At 40.0% G+C, this 14,969-nt stretch overlaps 1 protein-coding gene across 2 annotated transcripts in view; it reads right to left on the bottom strand.

The window, feature by feature from the left end:
- Positions 1-1,323: 1,323 nt before the first annotated feature.
- Positions 1,324-14,969, bottom strand: part of LOC111864168 — a 132,508-nt gene continuing 118,862 nt past the window's right edge. For both annotated transcript variants that reach the window (XM_023851229.2, XM_023851230.2), the window contains 3 exons: positions 11,937-12,050; positions 11,766-11,850; positions 1,324-6,982 (listed from right to left, as the gene is read on the bottom strand). In XM_023851229.2, the coding sequence (XP_023706997.1) occupies positions 6,889-6,982; positions 11,766-11,850; positions 11,937-12,050 (293 nt within the window). In that variant the 3' untranslated portion in view covers positions 1,324-6,888. The remainder of the gene's footprint in view (positions 6,983-11,765; positions 11,851-11,936; positions 12,051-14,969) is intronic.

The following is a 14,969-nucleotide window of genomic DNA, read 5'->3' as shown; positions in this document are numbered from 1 at the left end:
GATGTGGTTTGGCCTTCTATAATCGAGATATCTCCGATAAAACGGCAGGGGTTCGACCCCTGGCCGTTGATGGCGAGGTGGACCCCTTCCAGCATGTTCCGCACAAGAGGGAGACGAAATTCTCTGTGTGACAACAGGATGTAACTGTTCAGATCAAGGAGATGGAAAAATAGCTTATTTGTCCATTTCCAGGTTCGACAACAGATGCTATAACTGTTTGCCACAGTTTGCCCACAGCTCCACCTGAATAATTATTCACACTCCTCGTGCCACGCTGGTGTGGTGGTCCCCAGGTTGCCGACGAAAATGATGGGTCTCCTTCGAAATAACTTTCTGATTCACTACCTTCAACATCACTCTCAGAATTGTCGGTACAGCAATCTATACCGAGTCGTTGATGAGCTGAAATATGCTAGAATATTCCACACGACACGACGCCATGTACGATCAAACTTTGAAATACTCCGACTGAACAATTCCAGGAACGAAGCTCTATTATCGCTCTGTTGATACTGCAACACAATTTCATAAACAAAGCTAGCCTTGATCTGTATAAGAACAGTAGGAACCTTATTGTGTATCTGAGCGCGAAGTAAGACACTGAGTTTATTTCGTTCGTCCACTATCCACATTCCGAAAGAGGTACGTCATTTAGACTCCGACAAACTCGATAGACACGACATCTGCGGTGTTGCCAAGTGTCGTCATCCACCAGCTTGCATTCAAACGTATCGAGAACATATGAATTCTTGTAGAGAAACAAAAAACTGGGAAATTTCTTCTTTGGAGTCAGTGAAAAAATTTTAACATGTTTTATACAATCTGTAAATTACAATATCTGATTCTATATTCTTTCGAGAAAAAACAGCGTTTATTTCGTTCGTTTATCACAGAAATTGCAGAAATAGGAGCAAATTTAGTAAGTGACTACAGTTTTTACGGATTTCTAATCGCGGGTATTTAAATTTATTCCGTACGGCTGCCTTTACCGGAATTTAAATGCCCGTAGGATAAAGGTTAAACCTTTGCACGCAACTTCATATATTTAGGGCAGCCACTTAACTGGAATCTACTTTATTGTATTTGCTGAATATTTTATGCTGTTGTTAACTTTCATCTCTGCCAGTTTTCTTAGGTGTGTACTGTCTGTGACCACTCAAAGCTGGAATCATAGTTTCAAATTCTGCTTGGACTATGTGTTTATGTTGCCCTGTGTAAGTAGAGGCCTACAGTCAGCTGATACACCATGCAAGAGTTCCTATCAGGTGACTAAATTCATAGTGTCTGAAGTTATTTCTGAAATGCAACAAGCCAAGTGGTCTGATCCATGAAAGCTGAAATAGAACTTTCATTTGTTAATTGTAATTACAGTAGATAAAAGAGAATTGTTTTTTAAGAATAAGATTTTTTCCATTCAGTCAATTAGAAACATCTTTAAATTGTTTCATAATAAGATTAGCCTACTGTAACATTTCTTTACATGTCTGTATATTCCAGTGTTATGTCCATGTCTGTTCTTGAAGCCAGTTGTTGATTAAAGTTTTTGGTTTTCAGTACCTGTTTTATTCCTCCTTACCAGTTCTTTTGTCTTTTTTCTGGTGGTATGCATTCCATTGCCATATAAGACCATCTTTATTATTGTGTTGAATGTGTTCATCCATACCCCCTTACATATCATTGAAAATGTCTCTTTTTCTCTGTGACTACACTCACCATGATCTCTCAAGGAGGTTAATTTCCGATTATGGTCTTCTGGGATATGAGTCTGTGTAGTTTGATAAGATTCCAGTGTTTCAGAGTAAGCTGCTGCCTCCATCTTTAGAGTAGAGGATGTACAAGAAACTGGTTCCTCTGAAATGTTGGCACCTACCAAACTGTACAGTTTCGCTTACAAAAGTCAGTAATTTTAATTTGAGCTGTTGTCAATTACAAGGAACTTGGGAGAGTTGGGTGGCCAGATTTGAGGGGGAGCAAGCAGGGCAGTTGCCTTGGGGCCTCAACAACACAGAAATAGAATCTTCATATTTTATTTGGACATTTGCTTCTTTAAAATCACAAAAAGTTGTTATATATTTTCAGTTATTATAAGAAATTAATAAAATTGTCATAACCTAAATTTGTTGCCACCGATAATGGTCTCCCCATTTTGTTTGCCCCAGCCCCCCTGCAACTGTAAATCCAGCCCTGGAGAATTGGTCTTAAGGGTGAGATTCAGATTTGGAATCTTACTGACATGTCTAATGGGAGAATTAAATTATTATGCTGATTGTATATAAACTTTATTTTTCCATAAACAGAAAAATTGATACATTAGTACAAGACTGGAATGTTTCATAAAATTTTAAAGATTAGATACATCATTTTTCTGTTAACACTTTTGAAGGCAAGACTGAAATACTGTAATATTCCTAAAATATAGTTTAATTTTACACATCTTTGTAACATTTAGTTCAAGCATTTTGGTAACTACAGAGTATAAACATTAGTTATCACTTCTGTGAAGCCACTAAAGTGTTTACAAAAGTTGTGTAGACAACAATGAAGTGTGCAACAGTGATAATTTGTATGTCCAGTATGTGGACAGAATACACATCACAGCAATAATTGACGCACCAAGCAAGCATCTGCTAGCGAGCCCAAGCACACAAATTAGACAACATATCTCACACTCAGAATCTTGGAGACCCAAATCTTTCTTGCTGCAAGCATACATTTTTAATATTGACCAATTATAAAATGGAATTTCAGATGGTAAGTACTGCATACTACTGAAGGAGTGTGCTATTCTGATCATAATGTTTAAGTTTATGAAACCCTTCAACAGAGAACAAAATGTAAACATAATTCATGCTCTAGCCAATCCTCTTGTTTTCTAACTTCAGGAAGAGGATGCAGTATACCACAACAAGAAGTTCCTAGCTCAGTGAAATACTAATTTTCTGTTAAACAGTGTTACATTTTTATGCTGCTAAGTTTTGTCTGTGCATGATATTATTCTATCTGGTATGAATTCATATTGATGAAATTTCAGATAAATCTTCTGAACAGTTATTCTAGTTTTACTTATGAATGTTAATATATAGATGTTATGTTCTGGTTTCCTTTAACTAGTTTTAAACATAACAGACACTGAATTATGTTCTATATATCATGGGTTGTGATGAAACATGGATTATTACTCTTAATAGACTATACTGGAAAGCATTAAAACTAAAATAATGTCGTCACTTCTTTAAATTTCTGCTTAACACCTACTCGTATATACTCATTTGTTACTCCATGCAGCTTTAGAAATGGGACAGCCATAACATCATTTCACTTATAGGCCGGTCAGGATATCCCACACAAACACAGATAAGTCATGTTCAATAAAACACACTTCCCTTATTTCCACTCAAACTATATGAACGATATTTTATCACATTAATACTAAGCAATCGTAGTTTCATTTCTCATCACAAAGCTGTTAGACTCCATATAAAGTCACAGTCTGAATTATTACTATTAGTAAGAACAAAACTGGAACTCAGTAATTACCTCACAGATACATTATAACAGAAAATGTTATTTTGAGAAAAATTATCTTTACTAAAATTTTCATTCATTTTCATAAATAAATTTATCAAATTCTTATTTCCTTGTTCACTAATGGGCAGGATTTGAAGTGGAGAAAGTATTGCAAGAGTATTTTTGTAGACAGTTAAATTCTGCTTTATGGCATTTGGATGAGTACACATTTGTGCTTTTATTTTCTCGTACGCAGTACCTTTAGACACATTCCCTGAGATCACTATTGATACAATTAAACTCTGGTAGGCTAAAGATGGAAACAGTAGGTGAATGAATTAACTTATAACAGACCAAAAATCTTCCTAGTGCCATACACTCTCCGACTGCATAGTGGAAGCATCACATTTCAGTACATTGGTCACTACTTGTTTTATGTTGAACCAAGATTGTATTCAAATTGGAGGCATTAATATTAGATGAACAGAGGATATTTCTTTTCAACAGGTGGGGCTGTTCTGAAGTCCAGCTGTCAACATGCTGTCAGTTAATTAACTCTGTATATGAAAGAAAGAAAGAAATCTGTGCGTCTTTAAGACAGTAGATCTCTTGGGAGACCTTGGCATAGATGGGAGGGTAATACTTAAAATTTACTTAAAAATAGGGGGTATGGATATGGACTGGATGCACCTAGCCCAAGACATGATGCATTTGTGGGCTGCTGTGAGCAAGGTAATTAATCTGGGTTTCTTAAATAGCAGGAGATTTCATGATTAGCTGAGAGACTAAGCTTCTTAACGAGGACTCTACTGCATGACGGTAGTTACATTATGGGAACGAAATTCCTGAAGCATACAGGTATAAGTGAGGTTTCACATTGTTGTCTTCAGTGTTATGTGTTGTCTGGTAGGTGGGTTCAACATTATGGAGGAACAAAGTTCTCCATCTTCAGGGTTAATGGTAAGCCATTTTTCAATCTCGGCTCACTTTAATCCTGAAATCAGAAGCAGTATGTTCCTCTGAAACATCTATCCATTTACCAGACACAGCAACCCAGAAGACTAGCAACATGCCGATACAATCTGCAACTCTCGCGTTGCATGCGTGCCCCGAGGCCTCTGTGGCTCAACAGTTCCTGCATAGGGCCAATATGCCACATTATGTATGTAGGAGCAACAACTGACATCTTCTTATGAACTATCCTGGAAGTGCAACTGGCAGTGTTTTTTATCAGTTGAGTATTTTGAACTTACTGGCTACCAGTAATGTAACTTTCAGGGTTAAATTATGTTTGGTATTACAAGTGTCAGGATACAATTGCTAAATTTTCAGAATTGTGTAAGTACCACAAAAATACAATACAACATGATATATATCATTAAAAGCCATAAATATCAGACCAAAATAATGTTAACCACCATCCAATGTAATGCTATGTATTGAAAAAATACAAAGCACAGGCTTCAAGGATCTCCCCTAAATAAACGTCTTTCATGAATATAATAACAGTCGATGACAGAAGGACTACTGTTTGCAGATCCACCTACTGACAGCACTTGCAACATCCTGTGCTCTGATGTCACACTGCAGTACCATAATCTCCTACAGTATCATGATGCTTTTCTTATATGGTAAGCTACAAAAGCGATGAATTTTAAAGACATGTAGAAGTACTGCAGTTCAATAATTATATGATGCTTGTTAATTTTTATTGAGTTAGCAAATGTAATAATAAATTTGTAATGATGTAAATACATGGCTGTTTTTGAGATCTGGAATTCTCATGGCAGTGAATATTAAGATTATAGTCTTCTCGCCTGTGGTGCCATGAGTTTTCATACATAGGTACCACCATTTTTGAGGAACCTGCTGCCTTCATTTGTTACCCTGAAGATTGCTATATGCCTAACAAACTGCATGCATCACTTCCCATATGTCCATAACGATGATTGCTATTTTCAATCATTTAGTTGCCAGACAAGGAGTGCTAGTTGTGTGTTCTCTTTACAGGCTGTTTAAAGGCATGTATTGCAATTCTTATTACACAGTACTATGAGTTACTGAGCTTCCACCGCACAGTTTAAGAACATTCATCTGATTTAACATACAGAATGGTGCACGAAATGATCCAGTATTTGATTTAGTATTCATTACTCAACCATGCAGTGAACAATGTTTTGTAACATGGTAACACTTACAGTAGATCATGGAGATTAGTTCTTGCTCTTCCTGGATTCTCTAGTGTCACACTGCTCATGCACCAGTTACACAAGATGGTTGACAATAGAAGACTGTCTGTAGAACAATGCATAGAAGCAATTTTTTCCTTTACTGGAACAAAAAGTGTTGTGATCACACTGCGGCAGTTTCATGCCCATTTTCAAACGCAATGGGTGCCTTCATTCAAAACCATTCATAAAATTTAAAACCAGTTTAATAATGATGGTTCAGTGTTTGAGAGGAACTGTCGCTGGCTTTCATCTGTGCATTCTCCAATGAACATTGAGGCTGTCAGAGTTATGCTGCAAAAAAGGCCCAGTATATCAACAAGGAAGGCTGCAGCATAACTAGGGACATCCAGACATTCAAAAGTGATTTGAACATGTATTATGACAAAATGACAGTGCTGCCTAAACTTACCGTTCAGTGTCATCTCAAACCAATTTCCTGATTGTTTCACATGCGAATAGAACTGGCCCCCGAATAGTCCTGATTTAAATCCATGTGATTACTTTCTTTGGGGATTTCTTAAGCAAAAGATTTCTCTGAAAAAGCCACAAACAGTAATGGAATTGATAGCATTAATTATTCAAGCCTGCAATAAGATAACTGATGATATGTGTCATCGAGTAATCAACAACATCAAGGTTCGTGGTGAAGAAGTTGCCAGACATAATGATGGTCATATTGAACACTTGATTCACAGAGAATAAATCTCCATGCAATGACCTTTATTTTTGTATGTTAGTTTCTCGTATTGTAGTTGAAATAAAGATTTTATTAATAGATATAATACTGGATCATTTCATGTACCATTCTGTATTTCAATATATTAAGTTCTTACAACTGTTCTATAACAAGGTATTTTTATAAATTAGGTCAACTTGATGAAGGGTAATAGAATAATTTAGATGTCTATATTTTATCTGCTACATTACTCTACATTAAATTAAGCCGTATTCTCACCAACATTATAGACTAGAATTCTTTTGTACAGTAAAAACTTAAATTATTAGGATACAGTAGACACTAATGGCCCACATTATGACAGCTGTAGAAAACTGAGTGTTCTCACTTGAAAGCTTCAATTTAGTCCCATCCCATCACATAAAAGTCAGAACGACAGGCCCGGATCTCCAATTCCTGGGCCGGCTGGAAACGTCACACACTTATTGCTTTGTCATTGACGCTGCCATCATGAGGCTGGAAAATAGCTCCCAGCTCCTCATCATCAGCTTGCTGGGCCAATTTCCTCCTGTGTGTTTGACAAACAGCACAGTTATTTCTCTCATGAACATAGTGAGCACACAAAATGTAAGTCAATAGATCTGAAAATGAGAACCCGATTGGGCATAGGTGAGAGGATAAGGTTAAGATGGATCTTAGAGAAATTGAGTGTGAAAATAATGAACTTTTGGGTTTCATAAAATGTGAGGAACTTATTGACTTAGTGATTATTAGCTTCTCAAGAGGGACTATGATCCATGAAGTTAGGCCGATGAGGCTTACAATAATTACAAAGGGTATATTTTTAAAATGATTGCAGTAAGTCTTTGATGGCAATGACAAACATTACACGATTAACACAACATACAAAATTAAATAATTTAATGTAAAAGGGCCAAAGCACATGCGGGAATATAAGAATATATACTAATTTCTGATAAAAGTAGTATAAGATATGTTTTAAAAGACTAATATCAAAACAAATTTTCAAGTATTGAAAAAATGGATTATGTAGGTTTAGGCCGATGAATCACCAAGGAAACTTGCAACTGCAACGCAACCGCAATTTCTGAGAATTGTTATCAGTCTGAGTTGAGCACATGTTACTGAATGGACCAGTGCAAATTGAGGAAACGGCAACGCATTTTCCTTAGTTTGTGCTGCTCCATTTAGTAACATGTGTTCAACTCAGGCTGATAACAATTTTCGGAAATTTCAGTTACGTTGTGGTTGCCAGTTTCCTTGGTGTGCCATCGCCTTTACATATACTGATCACAGGAATATGCATGTCTAAGAAATGGTAAAAACGCAAGTTGCTAATACAATACACAACTTACTACAATTTTTATAAACGTATTACAGTAATAATCTTGTTATTTTAAGTGAACAAATTTTTCCTACAAATTACCATATCTAGTCATACGATAATCGACATGATTCTCAAATTCTCGATACACTCGAATATCAATGTACGTACATTCGATATGCAACCAACTTGATGCATTTGCCGCATGTTACGTTCCCGCTAATTGCAGTTATCATAATATGGCGGAAGAGACAGTTACCATAGTTTTATGTTAAAGCTCCCTAATTTATTTACGCAGTGGAACAGTTTGTGTATCAATTTATACAGGTCCAGAGTGCGGTTGGATTCGCTAGTAACTGTAAACAGTTCAGTTGTGTTTCAAAATATCAGTGCTTTCAGCTAATTAACCGAAGTGACTGAAATTACATGTGCAAAATGAATTTCGTGTAGCAACACGTCGAAAACATTTCCTTCTGAAGAATTAACCTGCATTCATCGTGTGAAGACGGTAAGATGATGTCTAGTGTAGCAAAATCATATGACATGTACTCTCTCGTTTATCCATCTCTCCCTCGTTTCTGTTGCTTCCCCTTTAGAGCAGTGCTTCTCAACCGCCGGGCCGCGGCCCAGTAGTGGGCCCTGGCATCAATTATCCTGGGCCGCGAGAGGCTCTTCTGGAATTTGTCATTTTTATTTTCTAAGCATTTTTCATGAATAAATATTTTATAGTTAGCTTAATGCATGAACTTTAACAAAACTGTAAAGGTATTTACGAGTAAATTTGTTGGGACTGGGCTCTCGGCTTATAAAGAAAGGACTTACTGGGCCGCGGTCTCATAAACGTTGAGAACCACTGCTTTAGAGCATTGGGTGTCTGTGAAATGCTTTGCTTCACTTCAGCTTCTTAATCCTAAGACAGTCAGTAGGACTCCTTGGAAAGGAGATCAACTCGTCACAAGGCCGCTACGTACACAAGACAACAAAAACAGAATAAAGGCAGACATCCTTGCCTTGAGTGGGATTCGAACCCACGATCCAAGATTTCGAGCGAGTGAAGATTTTTTTTTTTAATTCGCATGGGGGGAGTCCAACTGGGTCCACTCGGCACGTCGGCCACTGATTGGTATGTTGTACCTGCCCCGGGTGATTATGATGATGGAGAATTTGGTGGAATGAAGATTGGCAGGGGAAACCGAAGTACTCAGAGAAAACCTTCCCCAGCGCCACTTTGTCAACCACAATCCCACTTGACCAGACACGGGCTGGAACCCAGGCCGCCGGTGTGGGAAGCCAGCCACTAACCGCAGCGAGCGTAGATAGTTCATGCCCTAGACCACGCAGCCACTGTGATTCGGCATGGCACATACTGCCAACGCGATAAGCATGGGTTCCTATTACGCTGACAGACTGAGTATCCCGTTTCTCTTCAGTTCATCATGGTTCTCTTTATGGTTTGTTTTGCAACGCCATCAGTATCAGCACTATACAGTGTGTCCCGAAGAAAGATTCATTCATTCATCTGTAATCTGTCAAGACGACAGGTCCACAGTCTCTTCCAAAACAGTTCCTCCACTTGATGCGATCTAGAGCTTTCTCCTTCAAATGAAAATATCCTCTTCTGTCCCCAAGGTCATCCAGCATCTTCTTACTTCTTCCTCGTCTTCTGGTCGCTTCTATCCGCCAAATAAAATAATTATGTCTCAGAAATATTTATTATATATATTTGTGGGTTACACCATTACAAAGGGACGCTATGATTTTTTTTTCTGAGTGTATAACTTTCTCAGTAAATTTCAACATGTGCTCTCTTGGTGGCACGACATACAGTATATCCAGACGATATTCGACCTCGTTCCATGTTGCTTGAAGCATGTTTGGTGTTACCATAGCCACAGCGTCCCTTATGAAGGTTTTCAGGTGTTGAAGGTTGTTGATCTTAACCTGGTAGACAATGTTCTTCGCACAACTCACAAAGAAATCCAATGGGGTTAAATCTGGCGACCTAGGAGGCCAAGTGATTGGGCCACCTCTGCCGATACATCTCCCAGCCATCTCTCTGTCCAGGTGTTTCCTAACATGGTGGCAGAAATGTGGCGACGCCCCATCTTGTTGGAGGATGGTCTGAGGTGGTAATTGGGACAGCGCATACAGCTCCAGCATGTCCAAGTAAGAATGTCCGGTCACAGACTTTTCCGAAAAGAAAAAACGGTCATGTCTTGTACTATAAGCCAGTCCACACGCTCACTTTATGGCTGCCTCTCTCCAACTCACATGTGACGTGTGAATTTTGACTGCCCCAAATCCAGCAGATGTATCTATTTACAGCTCCATTGACATGGAACGTCGCCCCTTCCGAGAAGCACACTTGGCAGAGGAAATCGGGTGACGCATCAGTTCTTTCTAGCGTGTCCTCAGCGAAGTTTGTGCGTGCTGCTTGGTCACTCGGTTATAGTGCATGGATCATTTGAATCTTGTACGCTCTTAAGCGGAGCTTTTGTATAGCACATTGTGCGCTGTTGAACGCGGAATTTGTAACTGCAAGCTAGCGGCACGAATTGATTTGTGCGGACTTCGCTGGAATGCCTAATGCGATTGACATTTTCTTCAGAGGTCCGTGTCTTTTCAAGAGATTTTACACGCAACAGACTACCTGTAGTCCTCAGTTTGTCGTCTCAGTGTGTATTGAATAATATTTCCATTTTATTTGCGACTGACTGATATGCAACCAGGTACGCGGTACCATAGTTGGTTGAGGCACTATGCTACAAGCCGGAAGGTTGCGGTTTCCAGTCAAGATGAAGTGGATTTTTCCAATTGACCTAATCCTTCCAGCCGCACTACATGGCCCTGGGGTCGACTCAGCCTCTAACAGAAATGAGTACCAGGAATCTTCCCGTTGGTAAAGGGCTGCCGGCGCCTAAGGCGGACAACTTTACCGCCATCTGTGAGCCGACTGCCTAAAGAAAATGTGGGATTCTCGACGTCTTACAGACCTATGGGCCTCCACGGCCTGTTACAGGGATAGTTTTACCTGATACGCAACCGGCATTGGCCGTTCGTGATGCACGCATGTAATTAGGAAGCTTAATGCATTGGAAATTTGGGCTCAGTCATATTAATATGAAATAACAGAATTGTTGTCAAATTAATTGCCGAATGTTATGCTATATGTTAAATTTGATAATCGCCATTTTCTGTGAGCATGATAGGAGTTCGCAACTTCCAGAATATCCCAACAAAGCAAATCTTTTGTACATTACCCTGATTCAGTCAAAGATATTAATGTTTGCCAGACGTACAAATATTTTGTTGTTTATGCCTTATTTATGTTTTTATGTATTTTATACATTTGTAATTATTCAGTGGTCTTCAGTTTTCCTTTGTCTGTGTTAAGTGTGTTGGACATTAGCTCAAAATTTCACACCATTACTACGCTTGTAAATGGTGATTGATGAAGAATTATATTTAGGTTGTGATGCAATATCTTGTTTTTTTCCTTGGCACTACAGCCCCAGTGGGCCTAGGCCTACCTCCATGAACTTCTCCGTTCACTTCGGATTTTCTAGATCTTACACATTCGGTAGGACTCCTTGGGCGGGTGATCAGCTCGTCGCAAGGCCTCTACCTGTATACAAACACAGAAAAACGCACACACACAAACTAAACATCCATGCCCTGAGTGGGATTCGAACCCACGATCCCGGTTTCCAAGCTAGCGAAGACAGTACATGCCTTAGACCGCTCGGCTGCCGTGACCGGCCGATGCAATATCTTTACCTCATTTTATTTCCTGTGTTAACATTAAGAAATTCTGCATTTTACCCGCAAATTTTTATTTATTTATTTCTAACTATTTTCAGAATAAACGCGATTATTTCTCTAGTATCTTTGAAAAGGAGAGAGTCTCAGTGTCCTTTTTGTGCCATAAAAACTGCATTTGAGTATTATCGATATGAAATTCAGAGTTGGGAATATTGAATTTATAAATGTAGGTTTGCGTGCTTACCTTTTCCTTAAGTAGAAGATTATGAATATTATGACTCCATTTCCAATTAGCAGTAGACATATTATCAGTGTTGGCAGAATTATATCTGAAAGAGAACATAACGAGAATAAGCATAGGCTTTGTCTGAACTAGTATCTCTGCTTATGTCGTTAACAATACAATTTTCCTTACCGTAAATGAAATCAGACTCCTTGATGACCGCAGCCATCGCAGTTGTTAGGTTCGTGTCTGTATCAGGTAACCGGATGAGTGAACTGTTCCTGGTCCAGATGGTGTTTGTAACGTCTGAAACAGATTGCATAGTCACGTCCAGGGATTAAAATAATTCTGTGTGCTCAAGGATTGAGTGCCTAGGTCACTTTGACTCTGACTTTGAGAGCTGACTGGTCATAAGCCCAGTCCATTCAGCTCTCGCCGGAACATTCCTTGTTTGGTAACGGCCGGTAAACACGTAAACAATATCCGAGCTATTGCTAGTCAATCGCCCATAACAACAGTAGACGTACTGCTGGAAGCGGTGTTTTCTGTTGGGTTTGCCCAGAAGCTATATAGCGAGGACCCCAGATATTTTATGTACATTTATTAACATGTTTAACATGTAAAATGTAGTACATATCATTTACATTATGACAAATGACTCTGACAAAAGACAGACCCGTCATCTCGTCAGATAGGGCGCCACACAAAAACAAGACGGAAACTGTCAAACAGTATATCTGGTCATAAGCCGCAGATTGGGCGCTAGCCCAAGACTGACTGACTGACTGACTGACTGACTGACTGACCATCAGTTGCAATGTGACCTTGACTTGGCTGAGTGCAGTTCAGTTGAATGAAATGAAGTAATTGGTTGGTCAGTGAGAGATGTTGTCAGTTGGAAGTCAGACCTGTGAAGATAAGACTAGAAGGTTGGTGTGGAATGGCCGCCAGTCTGGAACTCAGTTGCGTGTTGGCAGTTGAGTCTAGTTCTGCGAGGAAGGCTATAGTTGAGTTGACAGTTGACAAGAGTTCAGTTATGGGGACAGTAACGACGTCAGTGCGAGGAGCTAAATAATCTCCACTGTTAGAAGCCGTTGCTAAGGAACCGCTGTTGAAGACACAGCAGGCTGGTTAAAAGCTTAGCTTGTAAATATATGTAAATACTGACAATGGAGTTACTAACACAGACTATGACTGACAAATGACAGACCCGACCTCTCGTCAGAGAGGGCGCACCAAATGAACAGGACAGTAATTATCATCATCATCATCATCAGTAATCTGTCAGACGACAGGTCCACAGTCTCTTCCAAAACAGTTTCTCCACTTAATGCGATCTTCTGTTTTTGGAAAGAGACTATCCAGGAAAAGTGATAATGTGGTAGTTTTTCCATTTGCTTTCCACATCGCAGTACAACAGCCGTTCAAACCACTCTGGTCACGCCTGTTGCTATACGAACTTGAACCATCTCGAGCATCATTTGCTCTGTGCTTCAAGTCGCTACTGATGACGCTGCTGATAAAGAAAAAAAAAATCTGGTCAAGAGCCCAAGTCGGGGCTCGACACCAAGACAGGCAGACTGATTGACCGTCAGTCGCAATGTGACTTTGACTTTGAAATTTACAACCCCGTGTGGAGGAGGGGTGGAATATCTCTACCGTGACCCTGCGAGTCGTAGGAGGCGACGAAATGGTAAGTCTCAAATCTGAGACAGCAAAATATTGTCGCGAGTCCCAAGGGACTCGTACCCGAGAAAGACTGCGCTGGCAAGTGCCAGCAGCATATACAAAAGACAGACCCGTCCTCTCGTCAGAGAGGACGCCCCACAGAAACAAGACCGTAACTGTCAAACGGTAATAATTAATATCTGGTCATGAGCCCCAGATGGGGCTCGACACCAAGACTTACTGACTGACCGACCGTCAGTCGCAATGTGACTTTGACTTTGACTTAGTGATCTGTGACTTGTGGAGATTCTCAGTGGTGCTGTAATTTATTGAAGTTCCGGGTTGTGTCAATAAATCCAATATCCAGTCCATACGGTCTCTACGATATAGCCACGCACATACACATGATAGTATGAAACACATAAATACAAAATGCATTCTTTTAATGTTAAGCAGGTGATGCTTAGAGCAACCACTGTGATGAGAAAGGCTACTGAAGCCTACTGGCCTGTAAGTGTTTAGCGTTGGTAGGAAACTAAAGAAACTCATCGTTCGGGCAGTGTGCTCCTCTGTTGTGGGTACTCGTACACCGGAATACATAGTGTCATGGCACAGCAGAACCACAAAAGTATGCACATTACATTTATCTGGGCTATAGCGGCGTACAGTCTGGTAGAAAGTTGCCAGTGTTTCGGAGGAACTTGCTGCCTTAGCCACGGCATGTTCCTTCTAGACGTTTGCAACTTTTTACGAGATTACAAGGTGTGACAGAAGACAGTTCTTTGTAGACTATGAAGGTGTTTTCACATATCATTTCTGCTAGAAGAGATATTCAGTAGGGAAATTATGCTGCAGAGCGTCTAGTAACTTCGGTCAGTCCGTCCATTCGTTACTATACCGATTTTCTTGAAACTGGTAAAAGTAAAGCTGTCCCTGTGCTTAAGTAGTTAAGCATTATGTCATGAAGATATATCGTGGAGTGGAGGTATAGATCCACGTATTTTTGACCTCGGCATTAGATGTAGGTAGGTGGTCAGCTTCACGCGTCGACCGCTTTACCCTTCTGTACTCAATGGATAAGAAGCTGCATGGGCCCCAAACCGGTTTGGACCTTGTGGACAGGAGAAGAATTTTGCCCTTTAAATGTTAAGGCAGCGGATGCATAAGGGAATTTGACGCAGCGTGGCGATAAGGGAAAATTATTATCCAGCCTTCACCGGCACGGTCTGTTTACATCTGTAAGGTAAAGTGAATTTGTCCCTGTGCTTAAATAATTAAGCACTGCGCCATGAAGGCGTATGCGAGAGTGAATGTATAGATTCACATTTTCTTGACCTTGGCACTAGCTGAAGGTGAATGGTCAGCTTCACGCCCCTGTGGCTTAACCCCCCGGGAGAAAGAGCTCCCCATACCCGTTGGATAGGAGGCTGTGTGGGCATCAGTCTGTCTGGAGTCTGTGGAGAAAACTCTTGCACTGCCGGGAATCGAACTCAGACCCCTCGGCAGTCCAGCCCGTAGCCAGTCGTAATACCGACTAACTATCACGGCTGCTTGAAA

This window comes from Cryptotermes secundus, unplaced genomic scaffold, assembly GCF_002891405.2.
Source record: "Cryptotermes secundus unplaced genomic scaffold, Csec_1.0 scaffold1927, whole genome shotgun sequence".
In the NCBI taxonomy this organism is placed as follows: domain Eukaryota; kingdom Metazoa; phylum Arthropoda; class Insecta; order Blattodea; family Kalotermitidae; genus Cryptotermes; species Cryptotermes secundus.
This window is presented reverse-complemented; position numbering and strand designations above follow the sequence as displayed.